This window comes from Jaculus jaculus, chromosome 3, assembly GCF_020740685.1.
Source record: "Jaculus jaculus isolate mJacJac1 chromosome 3, mJacJac1.mat.Y.cur, whole genome shotgun sequence".
Classification (NCBI taxonomy): domain Eukaryota; kingdom Metazoa; phylum Chordata; class Mammalia; order Rodentia; family Dipodidae; genus Jaculus; species Jaculus jaculus.
Window position 1 is genome coordinate 66,907,038 of NC_059104.1, and position 27,738 is coordinate 66,934,775.

The 27,738-nt window shown below is 38.9% G+C and overlaps 1 protein-coding gene across 3 annotated transcripts in view; it reads right to left on the reverse strand.

Annotated features, from left to right (window-relative positions):
• Positions 1-412: 412 nt before the first annotated feature.
• The window catches only part of Htr2a (5-hydroxytryptamine receptor 2A), a 91,015-nt gene continuing 63,689 nt past the window's right edge, over positions 413-27,738 (reverse strand). For all 3 annotated transcript variants that reach the window (XM_045144848.1, XM_004665876.2, XM_045144849.1), the window contains one exon: positions 413-4,046. In XM_045144848.1, the coding sequence (XP_045000783.1) occupies positions 3,244-4,046 (803 nt within the window). In that variant the 3' untranslated portion in view covers positions 413-3,243. The remainder of the gene's footprint in view (positions 4,047-27,738) is intronic.

Genomic DNA, 27,738 nt, shown 5'->3' on the forward strand with positions numbered 1-27,738 from the left:
AAGATTCCTACACTTAAAGGTGAAAAGATGAATCAGGGAATCTTTCCAAGTTATTTAGTAATGCTATGTCTCCTGGTTTAGCTTTGCTTCCTGGGAAAGAGTGTGTATATATATGCATACACTTCTCTGCATAATCACCAGTGTGTTCATGTATTAGGGTACATCCTGTGCTGTATGCAATAACACCTTGTTATCCAACAACAGAGCACTTGTTTTCTGTAGGTTCCTGAGTTGAATCATGGTATGATGATAATTAAGCTAAGTAGGTGGTTTCTAACTGTGAATTGGCTGAGCTCTAGAAGCACAAGCTTCATACTTTCAAAATGCCAGGGTGTTCCCTGCTTGGAGCCCCAGCCTGATGACCAAGAGGGTTTTGGGCAATCCCTTTAATAGACACAGCTATAGACTCACATTTAGTAGCATATTTTATTTACAATTACTTATTCATTCTTGAAATCTTTTAGAATAAGGTAAAATAAGTACACAAAATAATCCTCACTTGTGTTTGTTACATAAGCACAGAATAATTTAACAGTTTATAAATATGTTTCATTGATGAGCAAATGGGAGAAGCACCCTTTGCTAAAAGCAGCATAAGTAACAGTTTAGTTTGAATGCAGTAGCATCTTTAAACAATGACCATGAGATGTGGCCAAGTAGATTACATATAGTTTAAATGTTTTTCTTAACTATGACATTTGATTCCTTAAGTGTACAAAAATCTATCACTTCACTTAGAGTGAGGTTTGTTACTAAGCTTTAGTAGTATTGTCTAGGAGTGAATCCTTTCTTCTTGGACCCATCAATCATTGAGGACTTTTTCTACTGGAGTGCAGAGGGAATTTATAAAGCCATGGTAGTCAGGAGTCCTAGGCTAAAGGAAAGGCCTTAAGTTACCATTTGATTTAAGATCAATAAACTATATATATGGACTATTGTTTTCACTACCCTGTTAGATTTGTGTTAAAGACTTTCCACAAAATTAAAGCAACTTCCAGTTATTTAAGGGATATACCTCTGTCACACTATAATTTCCTTTGTCAGTAATGGAAGGTAATAGGACTATTAGAACATGAATTCACATTTAAATCAACATGATACAAACATGCACATGAGTGTATGTACACTGAATGTTTTCATTGACTTTATTTTGTTCCATATAAATATATAAATATTGAATAGAGTGCATGGGAACATGTCTGTACATATATACAGGTACATGATTCTCTTATATACACTTGAGTAGAGAGGAAAAAATTCACAGACATACTGCTAATTATATGTGTAGCCAAAAGACATTTGTCAGGTAGTATTTATGTTTATTTTGGTCAAGATTAAGTACCTGGAATAGCATCTGTAATCTTTTCCCTAATACTGAGTGACATGTGCAGAATTTTAAACTAAGACACACACCTTTTAGCAGAAACTTTTTAATGTGTATGTTTTCATATGGTATAATCATTAAGGAATACTTCAGTTCAAATTCAGCCTCAATACTAATGATATATTATAAATTTTGCCTTTGGTGAACAATATTTCAATGTATCTATAAAAACATAATTAGAAAGCTCTAATTCATTTCCAATTTAGTTAATAAAGCTTCTTGCATTCTTTAATTTCCTAATCTGTGTTTTTTTCTAAATGTTTAGAGAAAACACTCTGGTATAAGGTAGAAATGTTTCAGCATTATAATTATGTACCTAACATCTTTTCCAACACCAATGTGCAAGTTAACCTAGACTATTACAATATCAAGGTGTGTTTACTACTATGTAGTCTACTCTTTGACAGCTATTTCTATAAAAATATCATATTTATTTCCTTTTTGATTGGGAGGTTAGTGTCCATAACACTAAAATTAGTGCATTTTTAGAGGGATAGGAGAAACATTTTGTTTAAAAATTTGGTAGTCATAAGTGGGTCCAGAGTGAGGTGCACATTTGTCTATTAACTGTAATGTTTGATTTCAGCTCTATTATTTCCTCACTTCCTTATTTGCCTGGCATCCATTGGTAACTAATAAAGGAAACTCTTTTCAAAGTTGAAACAAACTTTTTCCTCACCTGGGTAAGAAGGAAATCAATGGAACTAGTTCTACAAACAAATCTATTTACACCTTTTTATTTTTCTTTCACTTAGATCACCTTTATCAAAAAGCACGGACTGTTGAAATGTATTTTTCTATCCCTATGTAGTATTTAAAAAATTGCTCCACATATAGATCATTGTGGAACCAAGTTGTTATGTTTTAATAAACAACATATTGATTGGTTTGAAAGTATCAATTTTGCATGATAGGTGTCAATAGGGAAGTCATGTAGTTTTATAGACATATTCTAAGAATCTACTTCTGTGAACAGCTGTAAACCTGAGTTTATTCTTGAATTCTCAAATAGCTATCTCAACATACTGTTCATTGCTTATAGGAGAACATATGTAATGTGACCATTTCATAATGAGCTCCTACATACTTTTATGGTATTGTTTTTGAGAAGAAATATCTAGAAATGTGTTTGGAAATGCTAAATTATCCTTTCAGTAGTTTAGATAGAAGACAATATATTAAAAAAGATCATACCATAAATCCAAAGTAAAGCACAGAATAGAAGAGAAAGCAACAATGGTTATTCACTAATATTAAAAATCCTTTTAATGTCCTAGAGTGTGAAATATCAGAAATGTGGATATTTCAAAATGGTGATGAAAAGCAGGAACGAAAAATATTGTCAAGTATTTCAACTAATTAACTTATCAATACAAACTTTATGATACTGTCCTTAGTGTCTTTTCTGTTCAAAATATGTCATGTTGAATTTTTAAAAGAATTTTTCTCTAAGTTGCTATTACAGTCAACAATGTTTTCACTATTGATAGCTGTTTTTATATACAGTAACAGGTAACTGGCTTCAGCCCCATACCATTAATTAACTGCATAGCAGCAAGGTTTCTATTTAACAATAGAAGTTCATTTAGATTTATTTAGGGTCTCATACTTCACAATAAGAGCAAATTTTTTAAATGCCTCATTGACAATGTCGAAAGCATCATAAAACTGGTGGCAGAGATGCACTCAGCACATTTTAAGGGTGCACAATCTGTGGCATTTAACCCTGCTCTTCATTGGCAGAAGACAGTGAGGCATATAGACAGTTGATTTCACCAGAGGAGCCTGATTTTTTCCAGTCTCATTTTTCCTCATGGTAGGTGAAAATTTGCTCGCCAACTGCCATGGCAGCCAGCCTGTCACACACAACTAACCTGCTCATTCACGGTGTTGATATGGGCTGTACAACTCTCTTCTGAATGTTGTTTGCCAAGAGTGACCATAGAGCAGTCACTATCTGTTGTCTTAGCATCTTTCTTTGAATTCTTTTTTTGTCCCACTTGAAGTTGGCTAGACTTGTAGGCCAATGCTGGTATAGTGTTCACTAAAATTAACTGCAATGGTTTTTTGTTTTCCTTGTACCGACACTGAATATATCGAGAAAAGGCAGACCTGTAGGTCTTATTGAACAGCGTGTAGACCAGAGGATTGACCGCTGAGGAGAGGTAACCGATCCACACAAACACGTTGAGCAGGGCTCCTATGACATCCTCGTTGCATGACTCCTTGCAAATGACGGCCAGGATGTTTGTGATGAAGAACGGGCACCACATCACGACAAACAGGAAGAAGACGATCCCCAGCACCTTGCATGCTTTCTGCTCATTGCTGATGGACTGCACCGTCCTCCGGCCTGTCGAGGACCCCGGCTCCCTGTGGATCGACCGCTGGAAGAGCTTTTCCGAAGACAGAGAACTCTGTGGGAGGAAGCTGAAGGAAGCTAATTTGGCCCTTGTGCCAAGATCACTTACACACAAAGTGGCTTCCTTTTGGAGTGACTTGATAGTTAGGAAATAGGTGATCACCATAATGGTCAAGGGGATGAAAAATGACACAAAAGAGCCTATGAGAACAAAGTTGTCATCAGCAAGTAGGCAGCTCCCCTCCTTAAAGACTTTGGAATCATCCTGTAGTCCAAAGACTGGGATTGGCATGGATATACCTGGAGTTGGACAGAAAAGGAAACAGGGTGGTTAAGAAACATGAGATTGCAAGAGCGCTGCCACATAATGTTGGATGTCCAAAGAACTTATTCTATTCTTTAAGAGCTTAATAGTCTTTCAATAAGAGGTGGACTTTTTATTAGTATACATTATGTAGTTCTTATGTGTTATATTTCTATATATAATTATTTAATGAAATGTAATAAACAAGCTTTAATATTTCATGCTATATTTTCTTATTATTTTATTTACTAATTGGAGAACACACACACACACACACACACACACACACACACACACACACAAATAAAAATAGCCAATAATACCATCATCCAAAGATGAACAGATTTGTCATCATTAAGTTAATGCTATTTATTTTAAATACACACTTGCCCATCATGTGCACACATTATAAAATAGAATTGAAATTCTACAGTGCTAGAACTGTTTTTCACAGAACATAAGCAGCACTTACATATGAACATACTTTCTAACAAATTTGGAAAATACAAAGTATAACAATGGATAAAGAAAAAGAATAAGCATTCTCTTTAGCAAGGGGCAACAATAATTTATGTTTCTCCTATCTTTTCAGAATTGGAAACTGTTTATGTGAAGTTTTATATCTTCATATTCCATTTAATATTCAATCACATTATTTGACTATTTTGTTTTTTGAGATGGAGTTTTATTCTGTAGCCCAGGCTGGCCTGGAGTTAATTTTTGTCTATTTACTTATTTATTTTTAATTAATTAATTATTTTTATTTATTTATTATTTGACAGAGAAAGAGGAATGGAGGGAGGGAGGGAGAGAGGGAGGGAGAGAGTGAGAGAGAGAGAGAGAGAGAGAGAGAGAGAGAGAGAGAGAGAGAGAAAGAGAATGGGTGCGTCAGGGCCTCCAGCACTGCAAACGAGCTTCAGATGAGTGTGTTCCCTTGTGCATCTGCTAAGGTGGGTCCTGGGGAATTGAACCTGTGTCCTTTGGCTTTGCTGGCAAGAGCCTTAACCAATAAGCCATCCCTCCAGCTCATAATTGTTTAGTTTTTATAATTAACAACTTCCATTATTGTAAACAATATCACATGGTAATTCCCTCTCTCCCCCCACTTTCCTCTTTGAAACTCCACTGTACATCATATCCCCTCCCCCTCTCAATTAGTCTTTCTTTTATTTTGATGACATCATCTTGTCCTTCTATTATGATGGTCTTGTGTAGGTAGTGTCAGGTGCTGTGAGGTCATGGATGTTCATGGCCTGGAGTTTATTAAAATAGCCCACAATGGCCTCAAGCTCACAGTGATTCATCTGTCTTAGCTTTCCAAGTGCTGGACTATAGGCTTCAAAATTGCATATTTTAAACAATATTTTTTAAAAATATAATCTAATATTAAAGTAACTTCAACCAATTTGGATCCTTTTTGAAAATTTGTGTGCATGCACATTTGTGCATGCATGTGCATGAGCAGTCTTGGGCCACTGCAAATGAATGCTTTTCTGGCTTTATATGAATGGCTGGAGAATGGAACCTGGGCTTGCAGGTTTTATAAGAAGTAGCCTTTAACTGCTAAGCCATCTCTCTAGCCCCCTTGGGTTATATTTTTTAATTTAAAAATGCTTTTATGATTAATAAATTTTAACACATGCAGAAACTAAGCCGAACAAAGGAAAATTTTAGCATAATGAAGCTACTACCCAGCTTTGATAATTAGAAAATTGAGCTGAATTGGGTTTTATCCATATTCCTCACCTATGACTTCTTCCCATTATGGCAAAGCAGATCTCAGATATCACATGATTCTATGTGTAAACATTTTATTATGTAGATTTAAAAGCTATATACATTTAGAAAAATTCAATATCACAATTCTATTCTTAATCCTAAATAGAAACTTAACATTTCCTCAATATCATGAAAAGAAGTAGTGTTCAAATTTCCAGTTGTCCCATAAAAATCATCACATATCCTTTTAATAATATAGCATTCATACATAGTGTATTATCAAAACCAAGCAAGCTACAGACCTTTTACTGACAAATGTAAGAGTTGGGTACAGAATGTGACAATATATAGAATACAAGATTACAATTAGTTGCTCTGTCATTTAAATTTGGGGCATCTGCAAACCTCCTCCAGGCATAGGACAGAGGTAGAAGAGGTCTTTAATCATGCTAATTTCTCCCCATGGTGACTGGACCCTATTTAAGGGAGATTCAAGTGGCTATGTACAGTTTTGTTCTCTTTCTAGAACACCTGAGATGCCAGGGAGGTTGGGTGAGGCCAAGACAATGATGGTGATCTTATTTTCTGTTATTATTATTATTATTATTATTATTTTTTGCCACAAGGCCTAACAAGGGGAGGGAAAAGAGGAGGAAACATTAATCAACTATAACTCAAACTACTTCTTTCACCACAGGGTAGACAACCACAGGAACACTCTGGAGAAGGAGTGAGAAAAAGTTTTCTTCTGACACCTGCACAAATTTCCAGCTTCCAAAGCTGTGTAACAGAGATACCCTATACTACTTTGGAGAGCTTAAGATGTGCTCTCAGGCCAGCCAAGAACATGACTCTTTCCAGAGTCAGGGGTCACAGGTTAATTTTTGCCATCCAACAGGAAAAAGTTCCTGTGAGAATGTGTGAACTAAGGTCTGCAAAGGTACAACAACAACAAACCAAAAATAAATAAATTCTTCTTAGTCAGAACAGAGCTTAGGTTTATCCAATCATAGGTGTTGGTTATACAACACCTCCTTCTAGCCATCCTTACAGGAAGAAACATGAGCTAGAGCTAAGGCAACATTTCACAAGAATCTTTCTTTTTTTTTTTAAATTTATCTATTTGCAAGGAGAGAGAGATTAAGAGAGAGAGAGAAAGAGAAGGAACAAGAGCAAGAGCGAGCACTCCAGGACCTCCAGCCACTGCAAATGAACTCCAGAGGCGTGGGTCACTTTGTGCATCTGGCTTTTACATGGGAACTGGGGAATTGAACCTGGGTAGTTAGGCATTGCAGGCAAGTACCTTAACTTCTGGGCCATCCATCCAGCCCTCACAAGAATCTTTCTAAGTGAAGTTTGTCATTAACTTCATAGGCTTGAATGATATTTCTCATTTGTCTATGCAAGGTCATCCCACTTTTCTTGGAAAGTGGAGATAAATTACATTAGGAATACTTATTGTGGCGAATGACTCTTCATTTCTTCATTCTTGACTGTCCCTGGCATGCTGTGGGAACATCCCTTGGACCAAGAGTAATGGTTATATGGAAATCATCCTTTGGGACCTCCATTCCCACCATTTTTGCTTTTCTTTCAGAAAACTAATAATAATAGCTAACACATGATTTCTAAATAGATTTTCATAAACTATAAATATAAAGATGCAATTATTAGTGTCTGCCAGGGTCACATACAGATTCAATCAGTTTTAATTTGGTACAGCTAGAACTGTTGATTACTTTTCTAATGTGATGTATTACAGCCATTACTATTAGTCATGATGCACACAAACAAAATATCAAATATACAAAGTAGGTGTGCAATTTTGCTGTTAATTCTTGGGTATTCATTTTCAGGATTAATGTTAAGTCAGTTCCTATCTTGAAAGCCCTTTGCCCCATTATTTTGTAGCAAGTTCCAGACCAGAAATTAATGACCACCTGAATAAAATTTAAAAAGGAAAGTCTTTGTTCAAGCTGGCCAGCATCTGTCTCTCCACAGCCGGATGCTGAGGAAGAGAAAGAGAATAGCAATAGCCTATGTCTACAGTGAGTTTTTAAGGGCAAAAACCACATTCTTGCCCTTCACTATTCAGTTATTCACCCTTTCTTCTAATTAATTTTGCAAGAGCAAGAAGGCATGGTTTACAAAAGCTGAATTTGGTGGTCAGCACAGAGCAAGCACCAGATAAGGGTTAGACCAAACACCAGGTATTGGTATGCAACATGTCCTGGGGACCAGGTTGCTTTGAATTTAGGGAAAGACTAATACCAGATATCTTAGCTACTGTTCTGTGTTAATCTTCGTTCTCCTATAGCTCCCGGGGAATGTCAAGATGGCTTCCCTTAGGTCTGTTGAAGTTGTTTCATTCCTCACTCATAACTGAGTCAAATCTTAGGCTCATCTGTTATCATTGGCTCATATTTAGTACTGAGAACCACTAATTTCCTGAGGAAATTCTCTGCTGGATAAACTTGAATACAGCACTTAAAATGTAGGGGCCTACAATCAGTCCTAAAAGTAGCTGATTTATGGGTCCGGAGATGGCAGTAATCAGTGGTGAGCCATGGTGACCAAGAGAACAAATTTTCATATCAATTACTTGAACTCTTATGGAATTCCTCCCTGCAGTTTAGATTTTTTCTAACTACAGACATGCTTTCTTAGATCACTCCAGAGTATAGAAGCAGCAGGTTTCTCCAAGAGCCACACAAAGTCCCCAATGACGAAAGCAGAGGTCCCTATAGTGGCTGATCTCACTAGTCCCAAGCTTACTAGTAATAGCACCAAAACGGTAGCTCCCCTCTTTTGCATAGCTGAGGGGAAGGGTGAGTGAACAAGCAGGCAGCTGGTTTACAGAACTAGGACATGAAAGTTAGCTTGTCCAGTCTATATGATTCAAAATAAGTTTTCAAAACATAGATATACATCAACATGCATATGAATCATGTAGTTTGGTTGCCCTAACTATGAACTGTATTTTATTCTATTTTAGTTTAAACTGTTCTTCCCTCTTATTGTCCCTCTGGGTCCCCCACCCCAGACAGTTCTCTCTTTGGGATTCCTTCATCTACTGAAAGAGATAAGCTCAGCTCCTCAGCAGTTAACTCTTACAGTGACTTAGTGCATCAGTCGATCATTCAGCTTCTTTTCTAATATATTTCCCTCCCCTTCCCAGTCATAGTTCCTTATGATCTGACATGTAACTTTGCCAACCAGGGATAGCAAACAACAATAGGACTGGTAGAGATTGTGTCCATTTTTTTTCCCCTGACATCTCATGCTGTATTCCTCAAGCTTCTGATGTACGTAGACCAGTCAGCCTCTGGAGTGACTACAGCAGGGCTGTAGTCTCCTTGTCAGGGGCAGGTATCCTTCAGAGCTTGACCTGCAGGGGACCCTCTGGGTTCCTGATAATCTATTAACTGCTACAATCAGCTGAGGACACTGTCCTCTTGACTCTGATGTGATGAACATATACCCCTTTGTTGATATGTATGAGCCCAATTCCTTAAGTGTATGTGGGTCCCTTTGTGTTACAAAATTTAAGGAAGCACAATCAATGGCAGGAGAATCTGGTTTACCTTTGTAAATCTAAGCAAGAGACACCTTCAAATAGCCAGCATCTCTCACATCAGCAAGTCAAAGCAGCTATAAGTCTAAATCAATTTTACATGTTAGGATGGGGGTCTGAAATCTGCCTTAGTGATGTACCTCCTTTAATAAGACATATCAAGGAGAGATTGGACTAATACATATCAATAACTATCAAGTAAACATAGCCAGTGAGGACAAGTTTTGGAGTTTTTATTTAAAGGCAACAGTGGCTGACTAATCAGGGACAGTCAGAGGCACAAGGCATGAGTTAATAATGTTAGAATTTAGTATAAACCATCATCAGACAGAGGAGCATGTTAATCATTGTTTATATTGTAATATCTTATATTCTTACTGGGTGTGTAAGACCATGTAGGGAGCCAAAATTAACTGTGTATTGTATTTTAGAGGACATCCATGGCTCTATAGGAGAGACTTTAGGGACCTGTGAGGAGTTCTGAGACTCTCAACATTGTCATCTGCTAGGATAAGTCAAGACTGTGCTGACCAAGTGGTCCTCCCTCTCTTGGGAGCCTAAAGGACCAATTTTCCTCTGATGTGACTCTACTGTTGCAGATACACCGACTTGGAATCCATCTCTGGGTCTCCATATCCTCCCTGATCAAGAAGACAGGTAACTTACCAGAGGCTAGAAACCAGCAAGTGTCCCATCATCTCTTGTGGCCTTCTGATCTGGAGCAGGAACCAAATATTAGTTATCCTTTTAACTCTAATGCTTCCAATTGGCTTTGCCTTCTACATATGATTATTATTATAGAGTGACTATATGCATCTGATTGTAAAAATGGATCTAGTTAAAGAAGTGTAGAACATAACTGGTTAGCAAAGCAGATCTGGTCAGAGAATGACACAAAAGTTTAAAATCATTCTGATTAGTATTTAAGTTTCATTGTCAGGTGACAGTGTAAGTTGTATCTGGAACATAGAAAGCATACACATTTTATCTTTTAAGTATTTGTCAATTATAAGTACAGGCAGAACATTTTAGTAGCTCTGAGAACAATATTTTATCAATTATTTTATCAATAGCTTTAAATCAATTGATTTAGTTTAGAAATTGTATGTCAGGAAAAGACAAGACAGTATAAAAACTTGGCATCTGGGCTAGAGAGATGGCTTAGCAGTTAAGCGCTTGCCTGTGAAGCCTAAGGATGCCGGTTCAAGGCTCAATTCCCCAGGACCCACGTTAGCCAGAAGCACAAGGGGGTGCACGCATCTGGAGTTCGTTTGCAGTGGCTGGAGGCTATGGAGCACCCATTCTCTCTCTCTCTCTCTCTGCCTCTTTCTCTCTCTGTCTGTAGCTATCAAATAAATACATAAAAATAAACAAAAAAATTAAAAAATATTCAAAAAAACTTGGCATCTATGTTTGAAAACAACTTTGGCTAGTCTGTATACCTATGCAGGTACCAATTAACACCCAAAATGGAAGCAGAATAGCAGAGTTAAAGATTATTTTTCTTGAGCAGGGAACATGTCTTAAGTATCAATATATCTATAAGCAATGAACTTAAGATACCAGAAATGAGAGAATTACTTAAGTAAAACCTTGACTGAAACCAATTATACACAGCTTAAGAATAAAGCCAAGGGCTTGAGAGCTTAGCAGTTATGCACTTGCCTGTGAAGCCTAAGGACCCTGGTTCTTGGCTCAATACCCCAGGACCCACGTTAGCCAGATGCACAAGGGGGCACATGTGTCTGGGGTTCGTTTGCAGTGGCTAGAGGCCCTGCAGCGCCCATTCTCCCCCCGCCCTCTCTCTGTGTCTGTCACTCACAAATAAATAAAATAAAAATAAACAAAAAATAAAAAAATAATACAAACGAATAAAGCCAAACCTGGTCATTGTTGAGATATAATGGCCTGATTTTAACATATATTAGAGATATTTTGACAGACACAAAGTAATTTATTATTTATAATTATAAAGTACCTTTAACCATTGAACAATTTTATAGTTTAACATAAAGAAATATGTATGACAAAATATTTATGACTGTTATAATACATAAAGCTTAGACAAACTATATTAACATTGTTTGGATACAGTAGATTTCTCTAAGACATGGGGAGCTTCCCCAGTTTTCCTAAGAACAAAGTCATAATGACTAAATCACGTTTTATAAGACTTAGAATATAACCTCAGTGATAACCACCCAGCAAAACCAGCACGAACAAGACGGAGTCATCTCAAAATTATAGGGCTTTAGATATAATAGCCTTATGAAAGAATTAAATATTAATCAATTAAATATTAAGCCAATTTTAACCTTAAGATTTAGTTAAAAGGTTGAAAAGCAGAGGAACATAGCTAACTTGATTGAGTACTCTAAAGCAAGTCTTTCACAACTGTTATCATAACCAGATCAACATCAATGAGTTAAAGTTTTTAAGTTTACAACCTGCCTACCATAGCATCCTGCTACCAGCCAGGGCCATCCTTTGTTAGTCTGATGTAAACCCTAGGCTAATGGTCATCTTATATCTCAAGGAGTCTGTAATCTGATCAAGTACTTTAAGGTTTAGTTAGTCAACTTTGTCTTTAAGCTTTTGTTTAAACTGACTCATACCTTCATCTACATACTTTACTTATTCCTGCATCTGTATACTTTATTTATATTTATTTACTTATTTTGGTTTTTCGAGGTAAGGTCTCACTCTAGCTCAGGCTGACCTGGATTTCACTACAGTGGCCTTGAACTCACGGTGATCCACCTACCTCTGCCTCCCGAATGCTGGGATTAAAAGTGTGTGTCACCATGCCCAGCTCCATCTATATACTTTTACTTTACAATCTCTGTAACCATTCTGAAACAATCTTTTTCATGCAACAGTTAACATCCAACATTTAAAGTTTCCTCTCCAGTTTATCTTCCTTAGTCAGCTTGTCTCATAGTTACTGACAAAACTTTAATTGTCCTTATTATAAGACTTTTAATTTGATCATTTGAGTTATTTTTTCCTCAAAAGACTTTTTGAAATAACTTTTATATAAAAGAGTAGACCACATTTGACTAACACTGTTTACCCAGAATATACATATAGATTTTATCATTTGTTGAGTTTGGAACTTCTTTTCTTATAACTTTACTGAAACACCTTTTTTTAAATAGGAAAGCCGATTTGAACATTATTAGAAATTTTAGAACTTTTCTGATAAAGTCATTATTGAATACTTCTAAATTTAGACATAAATCTTGAGGCTGTTGTCTGTTAGTAGTTTCACAGAAGCATACAGAGATAAAGTAAACTTAAAAACAGTTACAAATTTCTTATAAGAAGTCCCCATCTGTTCACAGCGACTTCGCACTCACCCATCACGATGCTGGAGCCTGGATTGTGAGATTCCTTGCACTTGCAGCCCCCTGGCTCTGCAAGGCAGGGAAGCTAAGAAAGAAGAGCCATCAGGGATTCTCCTGGGGCAGCATAAACCCCAGAGAGCTCTGTGTCCTGTCTCCCTGTGCAACAATGAGACTGTGTGTTGGCTCCCCTCTTATTCCCAGGGCCACCGGGCCATCTGCAAATCAAGCCCTTCAGAGGAAAGCACTAAGTGACACACTAAATGATACGAAGTGTCTGCTCATGTCTTTGTCTTTGCTATGGAGAGCTGCCCCTGCTACAGCATCTGAGAGCAAGATAATTTCCCCAGGTTTTAGCATCTGCCTGGGACTGGCCCAGAAACTTCACTATTCCTGATCCACTCCTTGCCCCTGGGGAACACAGTGGGACAGCATAACCCTTTTGTTGCAAGTGTGGAGGGGCTCTCCCTCCTTTTCTCGTAGGTATGTGGTTGGGTTTAGGGCTCGAGTGGCTTCCACTCACATTTGTTTAGCTCAGAGACCTTTATGAAACCTTGCAGAGAGACTTTCACCTTGTTTTTCCTCCTTCCATAGTCTAACCCCTTTCTCAGTGTCAGGCCCTAGAGTGTTGGGATTTCCCAGTAGCCAAGACAGCACTGTCTCTACCCACTCCCTTTCTGTGGCTGTGGGTTTAGCCATTTTCAAGTCTTGCCAGCCAGTACCTATTACTGGAGAGTGTGTTAGGAGGCAGCTGTGTGTGGAGGTGATCTCTGACCTTGAAGCTTCTGGTCTGATTCCAGAGCTGTTTTTTTTTTTTTAATTCTAGGGAGAGATTTGGACTTTTCTCAAGGCTATAGGACAGTTCTCTGATTCTGAAAGCTTAAAACATTTTCAGAATAGGAAAATCTTGCATTTTCCCCTACCCATGATCTTAATTACTTTCAGTATTCCTTCCAGGAGCCATTCAATATTAAAAGCTGGCCATGCAGTCAAGGAATGTGGGCTTAGAGGACTTGCTCCACAGTGACTTTCCCACTGTGTTGGTGCTACAGAACGCACACAAAGACAGACAAAAAGACAAAGCCTTCCTAGACAGGCATGGTGGCACACGCCTTTAATCCCAGCACTTGGGAGGCAGAGGTAGGAGGATCTCCAAGAGTTTGAGGTCACCCTGAGACTACATAGTGAATTCCAGGGTAGCCTGAACTGGAGACCCTATCTTGAAAAACAAACAAACAAACAAACAAACAAGACAAAGCCTTCTTGAGTATGCACTGCTCAGGACAGAAATCACTCTGCAGCCTTAGTGCTGTGAGCCACATACATACTTGTACACATTCATTTCAAGTGCACTTTTCATACAGACTCCAGATAGTCATCCCCCCTTCATAATTCATTCATCAGAAGCTATGCATTCCCATTCTCAATCCCTATTCTATTTCCAACTCTGGAGAACAAGACCAAGCCTTGAAATTCTAGTATAATTTCAGACCTCCTGTTGAGGATTTCCCAAACCAAAACCTGACAACTTCTCTTTCCAATTTCCTCAGGGTCGTCAGGGTGTCCAAGTTGCCCAAGAACGGCCTGTTCAATTTCTTATGCACTTGGGAGGTCGATGGTTCCCTCTGGTGGCCATCCCGCATCAAAGGATGGCCAGTATAATTCACAGAACTTCCTCAAAGAAAAGTGTCTCACATGGAACAAATCAGACACCCACTGTTGAAAACAGGAAACATAGGAATACATTGTAATGGACTAGATGTGGAGTTTATCTGCTCTGCGGGGGAGTTCTCAGGTTCTGTAATGGGCTTCCTAGGATGATCCAAAAATGTTAGACACAAAGGAACACAACAATCACCGAACAGAATGACAAAGACATGTGGCCACACAGAACTGAACTAGATAGACCAGGGGTTGGGGTGACATCTTGCTGCTTCCTGGGATTCAGGAGTAGGGCTGCGTCCAGCTTTCCATTGAATACCTGCTTACCTCCGGAGGTTTTCCAGACCAGATGACACTCCATTCATGGTGTTGATATCTTCTGACTACCAATTCTACCTGCTGAGGCCTGGAGAAAGTCCCTGGGATTGAGGAGCATCTCTCAGCAGCTACCCTCTAGGGTCTCCACCCAGCAGTTAGAGTAGAGTCCCAAGAGATCAAGATTGTAAGGCCAGATTCAGGAGTTATTTTAATGAGAAGATAAAGATTTTACTGGGGCTTCCAAATGTAGCAGTCCCAGACCAGAAATGAACAAAAGAACAACTGAATGAATTTTAAAAGGAGCTGAGCGTCTTGGTGCACACTTTTAATCCCAGCACTTGGGAGGCAGAAGTAGGAGGATTGCTCTGAGTTTAAGGCCATCCTGAGACTACATAGTGAATTCCAGATTAGCCTGGGTTAGAGTGAAACCTTACCTCGAAAAACCAAAAAAGAAAAAAAATTAAAAGGAGAGTCTTTATTCAAGCTGGCCAGCATCTGTCTTGGATGCTGAGGAAAAAAAGAGCAACAGCCTATCTCTACAGTGAGTTTTTAAAGGTAAAAACAACATTCTAGCCCTTTACTCTTCATCATCCCGCTTTCCCTTAATTAATTTTGCAAGAGCAAGTTTGCATGGTTTACAAAAGCAGAACTTGGTGGTCAGCACAGAGCAAGCACCAGATAAGGGTGAGACCAAATACCAGATGTTGGTATGCAACATGTACAGGGACCAGGTTTCCTTGACTTTAGGGAAAGACACCAGATATCTTAGCTACTGTTCTGTGTTAATCTTTATTCTCCTATAGCTCCTGGAGAATGTCAAGATGGCTTCCCTTAGGTCTGTTGAGGCTGTTTCAATTTGGGATCTGACAATTTATAATAAGTGGTCATTTACAGTGAATCTGAATGTAGGAATACCTTAAATACTAAATTATTCAATCATTTGGACTTTAGAACCATGTCCTTGGTTTGGAGAACATACACCTGCATATACCTTTATGAGACGTTTTGCTTTCTGCAGCCAGGGAAGGAAAGGGTGAAGGAACAATTCACAGAGACATAGAAATTCATTCTCTTCTATGTCTGGAATGAGGCACTGTTCTACAAGAGGATGTGATGGGAGCTTACAGGCAGGGTTGTTCTATGTCTGGAAGGACACCTTGATTTGGATAGTGAGAATCAAGCCAATATGTCTTTAAATGGCCCATTTCTTATTACATATGAATAAACTACCCCGAATACAGTCATATTCTAGTCTCTGTCTCTCTCTTTCTACACACACACACACACACACACACAGTTTTTCAAGGCAGGGTCTCACTCTAGCCCAGGCTGTCCTGAAATTCACTATGTAGTCCCAGGGTGGCATCAAAGTCACAACAATCCTCCTACCTCTGCCTCCTGAGTGCTGGGATTAAAGGTGTGTGCCACCACAAACGGCTTTGTAAATATATTTTTAAGTCAGCCAAGTGTGTGAAAAGACTGTCCAGAAAGTTAAAGCAACTCTATAAAAAGGGCAAGAAATGTTATGTTAAAGAATTCAAATACTCAAGTAGGCTTTGTGTGTAGAAAAGCAGTTCAAAAACATTCTCCTACCAAGAAAAATGAAGAACACTGACTATCCAAGGTTACTGTCACAGCCATTTCCAGGGCATTGATTTTATGACTGTTTTGTTTGATAATAGCAGCTTTTGGAGACCTGACATCTCCTTTCACTTAAAATTTCTGCATATTAAGCATTTTGCTTTATGAACAGACAATAGCTCAAACTACGTGACTCTGCATTTTGCTTCATATTTTTGTTCCAAAGGAGTGGAAAACAATAATCAAAATTCATGATCAGCACTGGGTCCTCCATACACATTTTTGTTTTTGACATTAAAATTCAGACAATGAGATGAATGGGAGACACTGACATCAAGAACACAAAGCTTTAGTCAGTGCCTTACTTTTAGCACATCTGCTTACTGTGCACATAAAGTTTGAAGCTGTAGTTAACACTTACCATGGCTAACAAATCTTAGCTCTGAGATATCGGCTGTGAAAAATGGGCTCTCTTCTAAATGCTACATTTTCTGGCTTCAGTATATTAGGGCTAATGGAGACCAGAAGTTCAGAGTATTAGGTAGCAGGGTTCCCATGGAGTCCCTTGAAGGTTCTAGTATGTAAAATGTAGAGGGAACAGACTTCAGAGCCCTTAGGAAAAGGTCAAGTTTTGGCTCATAGGGTTTAGTTTTCCTCAAACTGTTATCTTTTCTTTGCATTTTAACACATTCTGTATTTTATTTTAAAAGTTATAACAAGGGATTTTTTTTTCTGGCAGCTTGACAGAAAGCACTGTAGGTAGTAGGCAAATGTTACAGTATAATCTTCATGCTGCAAGGGAAGGGGAGTTTTTAGATATTTTAAGTTTTAGGACTTAAGATCGGTGGGGCAACCAGGAATCACAGCTCTGATAATAAAGGGTGGTGCATCAAGATCTTTTATTCATATTCATTTTCTCTACATTGATTCTTTCTTTATAAAATTAGATAAATATTTCCCAGATTGCCTTAAGAGTCAATAAGAATTTCACCAAAAAGATATGAAAACAGGGCTTCGCACACATAGGTAATTTAGAGAACTATAGAAATTATCCCTGAAAATAACTTAGAATTGCACAGAAATTTAGGGATAAAATTAAGAGTCCTACTGTCTCTTAACTTTTATTGTTGACTGTTAAAAACTGGTTATTCTTTTAAGGGCAGTTATAAAATCAGTGACTATATCTGAAGTCCTTAATGTTGGTTTCAGGAGGCCTATGACAATTTTAAAATCTGTAACAGATGCACAAGGGGGTGCAAATGTCTGGAGTTCGTTTGCAGTGGCTGGAGGCCTTGGTGCGCCCATTCTCTCCCTCTCCCTCTCTCTCTCTCTCTCTCTCTCTCTCTCTCTCTCTCTCTCTGCTTCTTTCTCTCTCTGTCTGTTGCTCTCAAACAAATAGATAAAAATAAAAACAAAAAAATTAAAATTTGTAACATTTTCACTTATATATGGGTATGCATTGGTGTATAAAGTACATATTTCCCATGAGAAATATAGAGCTTTCATCAGATTATTATAGCCTCCAACATTGTTAATAGCTATTGAATTTCATTGATGTTGTATGCACAGAGCACACATGTATGTGCATGCGCACACAGACACACACACACACACACACACACACACACAATTATTCTCTGACTTTTGATTCTTTCTTCATTTCTTAACTTCAAAGTAAAACTTTTCCCTGGTAAGATATTACTTTTTGAGGTTGGAAGATGGTTTAAAGCTAAAGTCATTGCAATCAACAGTTAGTTTCTGTTGTATGGAACAGTTATTCTTAGCTTTGGTTGAACATTAGAATCATCTGGGGAGCTTTTCACAAATTCTATTGCCTAGGCCTCATTCCCAGAGGTTCTGATATCAGTGCTTTAAAAATATGAATGCCAAGGCCATACTTAGACACTAAGACAAAACTTAGTCCCATGAGTCCTGAAGTCCCAGCCAGTCCTGCATGGCACAGGCTGGTCTTGTCATGAATTCCTGGTAAGGTGGCTTCTGGCTCTACTGATCCTCACCCACTTCATAACCAAAGGCTGTGCTTCACTGTGATGGCTATGAAGGACATGTGGGATCAACCCTGACTGAAATATGGCTTGTCAGCTGCAAATGCAACACCTTGAAGCCCGTCCACATGTTCCATTCTCCAGGGAAGACTTTTTCCACTTACCATTTTTCTCCTGATAACAAAAGGATCTGAATCATATGATGTAATTGGGATAAATTATTGTAGCCTTTCTTTGCTGTTGAAATCACAAGTAATAAAGCAATGTTGGGTGATGGGTATGTTCACTATCTTGATTTCATAATTACATATTGTATACATGTATCAAAACCTTCCATCGTACATCACAAATGGAAGTTATGATTTTATAATCAAAATAATGCTTACAATAAAAATAAAACTTTTAACTCAACTGTATCTGTGGCCCTCCTCTCTAGTGTATTATGTTGTCTACCACCACTGACATTCTTCTCCCAGGTGCATACTCAGCAACATGCTCATGGGCAAAGATTTATTTATTACCTTCTCCATATTATTTAACCTTGTATTAAAGGTATTAATGTCCTCCCTTTCATTTGTACCTGGAACATATTTCTCTATGAATGTGTGCAGAAAGAGTTTTGCATGTGTATGCCTCATTCCAACAACTCTAGCAACATAGGGCGTGTGTAGAAACAGTCATGGTTTCTGGAAGGTTAGGCTGCAGCAAGTGTCCACATAACTCAGGCCTGTGGGCAGTCAGTTCTTCCTGTGGCCTTTTATTCACATAGTGTCTCAAAGCACCACATACATCACATTACACTCCAGAGAAACTACAGTTTCTTCTGAAGCTCAAACCGTTTGCCATTCAGTTCACTCTAGAAAGTCTTTTACTTTGTTCTTAATTTTATTATTCACCATTCTCAGTGTTGACATAATCATGTGGTTCTCTCCTGACTCTTCTTTGCTATGTCTGAAAAGGTTTTCCATATGGAGTGCTTTTTTCCCTTAGTCACATACTGTGATGCAAGGCTGCTAAGACCAATCTCTTCTCCCGACATGTCTCCCAATTGCTTACTTGATTTATTACAAGGTTCTGCTACATACTACAGTGAGCTGTCCCATTTTGTGCACCTAGAATAAACTGGAGGGTTGAATATTAACCCAAGTTCAGGTGAAAGTGACACAGAGGTGGTTCCTCTTTGCCCTTGGAAAGGAAGGCTATCATGGGAGAGAAGATAGAGATGCAGGACTGAGTGAACATCACAGGCTGGCTTGCTCCTAAAAACCCACAGCCTTCAGAGCTGCTGTAAACAGTAACCAGAAGACATAGACTCTGTTTTCATTTCTATGTTTGACTGGTTTTGATGCCACCTGCTTTTCCGAATGCATTGTAAATGAGGGTTTGGAGTTTTCAGGTTTCTACATATTAGGGCCTTGGAGGAGACATCTGTCTGGGCATCTGAGAGTAAGCAATCTGTCTTATAGCAACATTTGCATGGAAAGCACACCTTTTACTTTGTGTGATTATACAGCTGTGACATGGGGCTGCAGATGGACACTATATTTTCAAATGGTATCCTATATTTCTTTCAAGACATATCTTTTTTAAAATTTTTTGATTATTTATTTATTTATTTGAGAGTGACACAGAGAGGAAGAGGCAGAGAAATAGAGGGAGAGAGAGAATGGGCGTGTCAGGGCTTCCAGCCACTGCAAACAAACTCCTGACGTGTGCACCCCCTTGTGCATCTGGCTAACGTGGGTCCTGGGGAATTGAGCCTCGAACTGGGGTTCTTAGGCTTCACAGGCAAGCGCTTAACTGCTAAGCCATCTCTCCAGCCCTCAAGACATATCTTAATGGAGGTCCCCTGCATGAAGCCTTTCCCAGATTATTTGCCTCTGTATAATAAGAACTCTTTCTTACCATATATATATATATATATATATATATATATATATATATATATATATATATATATTTCTTCACCACTTCCTTAATTTTGATACTGTGCTGGCCTATACTTCTAATCTCTTAGTATTCTTGTCTGGAAATGCCTCTACATTAATGAAATGATATAAAGGATGCCTTTTACTTATTACAAGCCATTCAGCATTTAATGAGGTTCTGCTTGGACCAAGAAATTAGCAAAGGCTCATGAGAATGGGGACTAAAGACGAGAAGAAAAAAACAACAGGTTTGGGAATTATATTTAGTAGACACAGCTTGAAATTATTATTTTTTAATTTTAATTTTAATTTAATTTTTTTTTTTTTGTTTTTTTGAGGTAGGGTTTCACTCTAGCTCAGGCTCTCCTGGAATTCACTATGTAGTCTCAGGGTGGCCTTGAACTCACAGCGATCCTCCTACCTCTGCCTCCGAGTGCTGGGATTAAAGGCGTGCGCCACCACTCCCGGCATTGAAATTATTGAATAATTTAATAAATTCACCATTAATTTTGTGCTGCGAAACATAGTAATGAGGTTTGAAGTAGTCACATAAGGTCAAAAGAAGAAAAACAGACATCTTTCTGATAAAGAAGCATTGCTCATAGGATAGGTGGCACAAAGGAGACCACATGAAGGTGTACAATGGTGCCATTGATTTATTCTTGCCTATTTTAACCTGTAGACTGGAATGAGGCCTCTTACTTTTCTCAAGGTCATTTTTCAAGTAAAATAAACAATTATCTGGTAACCTGAGCATCATATGATGGGAAAAGCAAGACACACGTTTGTCTTCTGACTATTGCGCTAGCTGGGTGAACTTAAGCTATTGAGCTGTAAAGACTCCGCCCATGTGGCAGGGATAATTAAAAGAGCATCCTCCCCTAAATATGGGTCTTTGCTGAGAAAACAGTGGGATAATAGATCCAAATTATTTTAAAAATTTAAAATTTAATTTAAAGTTAAAAATTTAAGATTTATTTAGATGAAAGAAACTATCATTTACTTAATACAAGTGGGATTTTTGCATGTTTAATGTGTGTGTTGTATGCATGCCTGTGATATGCATGTGAGAGCATGTGTATTTGGGTGCATGTGTGTATATGAGTGGAGGGCAGAGGTTACTGTCAAGTGTCTTTCTTGATCACTGTGCACTTTATTTACGGAGTCAAGGTCTCTCACTCAAACCCAGAGCTCACTGATTTGGTTAGTCTTGCTAGCCTGCTTGCCGGGGGCTTCCCTGTCTCCACTTTTGGAGCATGGGGGTCACATGTGGCTCACCTGACATTTATGTGGGTTCTGGGGATCTGAACTCTCTGTACCTCAGGCTTGCATGGCAAACTCTTCACCCACTGAACTATTTCCCCGGGCCTCTAGGGGACATTTCATAGGCAATACAAAAGAGTTTTGAGATGCTTCAGGAAGCCTGAGATATTATAGGGAAAATTTAATGTGCATATAATTTATTAAGGAAGCAGTGGAAGAGGGAATGAGATGGAAAGAAAATAGATGACTTGGATAAACAGCCACATGTCAGAGTGTGATGCCCATTGTGAGTTCATTTCTCTGAATAAGAGTCATGCAGGGGCAGAAGCTGAGCTGGCTTATGGACAAATAAAATTTGGATGGGATTCAGGACCAGAGGCAAGCAGCCAGGAGGGATTGCAATATAACAGCCAAGGAGTACCTGGCTTGCTAGGAGCTGAGGCAGTCTCCAATAGGTCATGTGGTTCAGAAGAAAGTATGCATCATTTTTTGCTTGTTTGTTGTGGGTCAAAATCCAGCCCTTGGCTATACTAGACAATTGCTCCACCACTGAGCTATATCCTCAGCCCCACATATTGCTTCACAGAGGCACTGAGTAGGTCCTCCACTTGGGTCAGCAATCAGTTTTGCTCACTTGCCCATCAATCAAATGCTAATTGAGCCCCCATGGAACTAGTTTTATTAAAAAAAATCAGGAGCAAGAAGGTGCCTGAGTCTATAATAAGTTATTTTATAATACAGGATATTTTACTATTATCTGTCAGTTCACTTATCCAAAAGAAGACTACTAAGGGGGAGGATATGGAGATGTAAGCACAAAAGCCAGAGTTGGCACTGGCATGAGATTGTTAATGATGTATTCAGGTGTGGTAGTTTAATGGTGGTCTACACCCTCAGGTGTTCTATTAAATTAGAGCTTGCAACTTCAGCCTCTAACAGGAATATCTCTGCTAGAGGGGATGTATCACTGGAGGCAGATCTTGGAGTCCAGCACTAAGGAGGGTTTGGGGATGGATCTGAGTCCAGCCCTACTTGGTGTGTTCAGAGCAGTTTGACCTCTGGTGGTTGGTGCTTGCTGGCATTGTTTTTTCTTTCTGCTATGCTGATGTATGTTGGAGTAAGCCAGCTTCTTTCACCATTGCTGGAAATTCCCCTGGATGCTGTCAGCCTGAAATAAACCACTTTCCTCCCACAAGCTGTGTCTAGTTGGATGCTTGTCTAGAAACATGAAGTACACTGTAACATCAGGCAAGTCTGCATTAACTTTGATTTTTTTTTTTTGACAATGTAGATCAGGAATTCTAAAGCATTTGATCTTAGGACCTTAGGACTTGTTTATACATTAAAAAATTATTGAAAGCCAGGCATGGTAGTGTGCACCTTTAATCCTAGCACTCAGGAGGCAGAGGTAGGAGGATTGCCATGAGTTTGAGGCCACCCTGAGACTACATAGTGAATTCCAGATCAGCCTGGACCAGAGTGAAACCCTACCTCAAAAAACAAACAAACAAGCAAAAATTATTGAAGACTCCAGAGAGCCTCTTGCCCTTCATGGGTCATATCAATATTTATTGTATAAGAGAGTCAAAAGAAAAATTGAAAAATAGTTATCAATTCCTTTAAAAATAGTAGTAATAAACCTAGTATATGTTAACACAAGTAACATATTTTAATGAAAAAAGGTGTATTTTCCCAAACCAAAGTGTTACTGTTTTATAACTGAAACCTGTGTCGTATCTTGTTCAACAGAGGGCAGCTGGGCTCATACAGATGTTTCTGCATCAGCCTTTTGTGTTGTCTTTACCTGTGTATCTAGAAAACTTGCACCCCGGGCTTAGAAGTAGATGAGGGGAGAGAGGCAAATAACATCTTGTTTTGACTTCCTTGGCCTTCTTGAAAGTGTCTCAGGGATCCCCAAAGGCCTGCAGAGAACACTTGAAAGTCACCAATGTAGGAGGGAAGAGCAATTAGTTTGGAATCAGAAAAGCTAAATTTGGATCTCCCGTGATTTTAAGTAAATTTCTTCTTCTCTCTAGGTAGTTTTTCTGCATAAAATGGAGAATGGTCAATAGTGCTCCCTTTAAAGGCTTTTCAAGAAGAATGTCAATGAAAATTGCTGGACCATGAGTGGAAACAGTAACACTATCAAACAGCCAGCGCCGAAAAGATGCTGAAAGCCTTCCTTAAGCTCAGAGCTCTGCATTGTAAGAGTTCCTGCTGTAGCTGAAACTCCAGCCACACTTGCTTGTCTCCAACAGGAATGAAACCTAGCTTGCTATCATCTTCTAATCTTGCTTAGAGATGTCTGCACTGGCTTAGCTCCTTTGCACACAGGTGTCTCTACTAATATTGAACCAGCTTACTACTCATAATTAGGGTCTTAAAGAGCAAGAATGTCTCCCATGTGGTTGCTAATGGGAGTGATGAATGTGGAATGACCTTTCTGGGGATGGGAACAATTGGTGTATAATGTCACATTGTATTAGAGGTACACATGAGGACTCCCAGAATGAAGATAAAAGAGATTTTCACTGTGTTCTTCCTCTGGGGAACTTGTGAAAGCTGAGCTTCTTTCTTTCTTTTTTCGAAATTTATTTATTTATTTATAATTAGTTTTGTACTCAGTGAATACAGTCAAGCTGGTACCATTGTTAGCCTCCTCCCTGTCCTCCCCCCTCCTCCTGGCCCCTCCTTGTTGAGGTATATGGGTCATGCATTGTGGGGTTAGCCCTCAGTTATAAGTAGGAGGAAATGTCTCTGCATACCATGACCCAATGTGTGGCTCTTTCATTGTCACTGGGTTCATAAGAATTAGTGTGAATGGCCTCCTTCAACTCCAGGAAGCCCCAGTAGAAAGTTCTTCAAGATAGGTCTGCATAGCTTGTGTTGTAGACAGCTTTACATTGCTGGTAAAAGTATCAAAGCAGGCAGTGTTTATGGGATTTATTTCAAGCTTACAGATCCAGGGGGAAATTCCATCAGTGGTGGAAGAAGCTACTTCCATACATGCAAGCAGAGAGAAGCAACCCAAAAGCCAGGAAATACCAAAAGCAGGAAGCACAAAATGGCAGCAAGCAGGACCCGCAGATCTCAAACTGCTGTCTTATACTTTGGGCTGAAATCAGATCTGCCCCCCAACACACCTTTGGGATGAGTCCAAGAATCTGCCCCCAGTGACTCCTCCTCCAGCCAGGCAGCTGCAGATCCAAGTTAGAAGTTGAGGTTTAATACTCGAATCAATGGGGAACAGATATTCAAACAGCTTGGTTTGTTAGTCAAGGTCTTCTGTGATGCTGGCTGATTTATCAGAAAAATGAGCTTACTAAAGCCACATTAAGCATGTCAAGTAATTTTGGAGATGGCTGGGCTACACACTAACATAGTACTGATAAAATTGTACTGCAGATGGAATGGGCAAGCAAGGAACTTTTGCTGCTTTCATTGCCCACTAAGCATTGGTGAGAAACACCAAAGTGCCAGATGCTGCACGTTCCGTGTCCTTCTGGTCTAGGACGTCAGTGAGTCAGCATCTGGGAAAAGGTGCTTCACGCATGTGCACCAACCTAGGCAGCTTCATCCTCTTTGTTCATTTTGCTCTCTTCTGAATTACACTTTTGCTAGGATACTCATGTTGCCTGGGATCTGGGTTACAACCTAGGCTCCAGCCTATAAGAAAAGTTGGGAAATTTGAATTCTGAGAACTGTTTGAATTCTTAAGAATGTTCGCACATATTGAAAACCTAGTTAAGAGCTTCAGCTTTACAAGTACAGAAGCTGACATCTATTTTGCTTCATATATGACACTACTTAAAGCTACTATAATGGATGTGACAGGAAGACACCTCTTCCAAATATGGTGCTGCTAGAATTTCTAGTCTTTTCCTATCCCATTCCCCTTTTCCTGGAATTTTCTCATTTTTCCTGTGATCTTCGCAGGCACTATAGGATCAAGTATTTAGCACTTGGAGACATAGCTCTGGAAACACAAACTGCATTCCAATAGCTATGAACTCAAATGTTTATGAAGTCAGCAATATAACTCAATAATGTTAAGAGGCTGGTGCTTAGTAAATGATAATATCCGCATGCAATCAGGTTCAACTGAAAGAAAATCTCTGACACATTGTTCAAGTGAAACAAAATCCATCTGTGGGCTAGCCACATTTCCTCTTCTATAATTAGCTTGGCAGGTTTAGTGCTTTAGAGAGTTTGCTGAAGTTTTTAATGCACACCCCTCTTGGATTTTTGCCTTGTCTTTCCTCTTGGGGGCCACTGGTCCTATTCTGATGAATGAACACTATTTCTGTCACAGGTTTAAGTAATGTTTTATTTGATTCCTAAATCCTGAAGCCACACAGGTGCTTTCTTACTATGGTTTTAGAGGTATGACCTTGGCCTCAGAGAATACTGTTGTTACACAGTAAGTGTATTTGTTATGTGTGTGTGTGTCCACATGTGTGTAGATATGCTTCTGTTTGTGCATGAAATTGTTCACTTTTTTCTTTTTCTTTCTTTCTTTTTTGAGACAAGGTTTCTCATTGGCCTACAGCTCACCAATTAGGTTAAGCTAGGTAGCCAGTATGCCCCAGGGATGCTTTTGTCTCTGCCTCCCAGATTTGGGATTATTACTGTATGCCACCATGCCTGGCATGTTTACATGAGTGACTGGGAACAGAACACAGGTCTATACCCATGTGAGGCAAGTGCTTTACTGATGGAGCCATCTCTGTAGTCTGAAAGAGCCTCTATGCACAACTGGGGGACTTGGCTATGTTTTCTTTGAGCTCTTAGAATTCCAACAGCTTCTTCATGTTCTTACCTTTTTTTAATTGGTTTTGGTTTTTTGGTTTTTTGAGGTAGGGTCTCACTCTGGCCCAGGCTGACCTAGAATTCACTCTGTATTCTCAGGATGGCCTCAAACTCATGGCAATCCTCCTACCTCTGCCTCCTGAGTGCTGGCGGTTTTGGCTTTTTGAGGTAGGGTCTCACTCTAGTCCAAGCTGACCTGGAATTCACTATGTAGTCTCAGGGTGACTTTGAACTCACAGTAATGGCAATTCTCTAACCTCTGCCTCCCTAGTGCTGGGATTAAAGGCATGCACCACCATGCCCAGCTTGTTTTTACTTTTAATACTGTTTGGCTCAGATCTCCAGGTCTCCCACCCAGCTCTGGAAAGGATAAAGGACTTGAGTTTATCCCATGTTGTTTTGGCAGTGAGGTAGGACATGCTAAAGCCACCACACAGATTTTGCTCACTCCACCTTCTACAAAGTGGTCCAGAGCCTGGAACCCCAGTTCAGGGATTTGTAGGGAGAATTACTTTTTCCCAACATTGGAGAGACATTTCTGTGCTCTAATCCCTACTTGTGCTTTGTATCCCAATCGTAGTGTGCCCTGCACAGACAGACTCACTGACTTCAGGGTAAAAGCATCTTTGCTGGAGGAGTTATCTGCTTGTTACCAAGAGGATCATGCACAGGGTACTTTTGAAGAGCCACTATGGAGTGTGATGATTTTCTAGCAAAGAAGTTTTCCTTTAGAGTTATTGAACCAAGACATTCAAACTCTGTGAAAATTTATACTGACAGGTAAAATTAGGAAACAACATTCATATTTATAGTGTCCACAATGTGTCAGGCTCTGTGTAAGGTCATCATAGATGTCAACAAGTTCTACCACCACCAGGAGCTGATGAGGCAGGAATTATTGTTTTCATTTTGTGAAGAAAACAGTTTCCAGTGTATTCTATGGTTTGTTATAAGTCTTGTCCTTAATACATGAATGAGTTAGGATTGTAAACAATGTATGATATATTTGTTTCTATAATTCTTATGTTTTAGGACCATGGCCTCATGGGCTCCAATCTTATGACTTTTAATTACATAGTTGTGTTTATAGGCCTCCTGCAAGGTGGAGAAGGGTGAGGAAGTCACCCTTGAACAGGAGGGCAAACATTTACATTTATGTAGCTAAATTCCAAAGATGGCAGCTATTCTGACACAATGTGCATAAATATTGTTCATGCTTCTTAGTAAAATCCACTTCTTCTAGATAGTAATTTTCTGAGAATATGGAAACAATTTATAATTAACACAAAATATAGTAATAAATAAGACCTAAGTGAGGTCAGGGGAAGAAATTGAGTAAAGTAGGACTAATCAAAATCTAAGAAGATATAAATAAGTCATATGGAAACCTACGTTTTTGACAATGGAACAGAGGAGCCATAGATTGTTACTAGAAAATTATATAACTAAAATATGGTATTTGAACAAAAGTTTTGAGGGTTAAC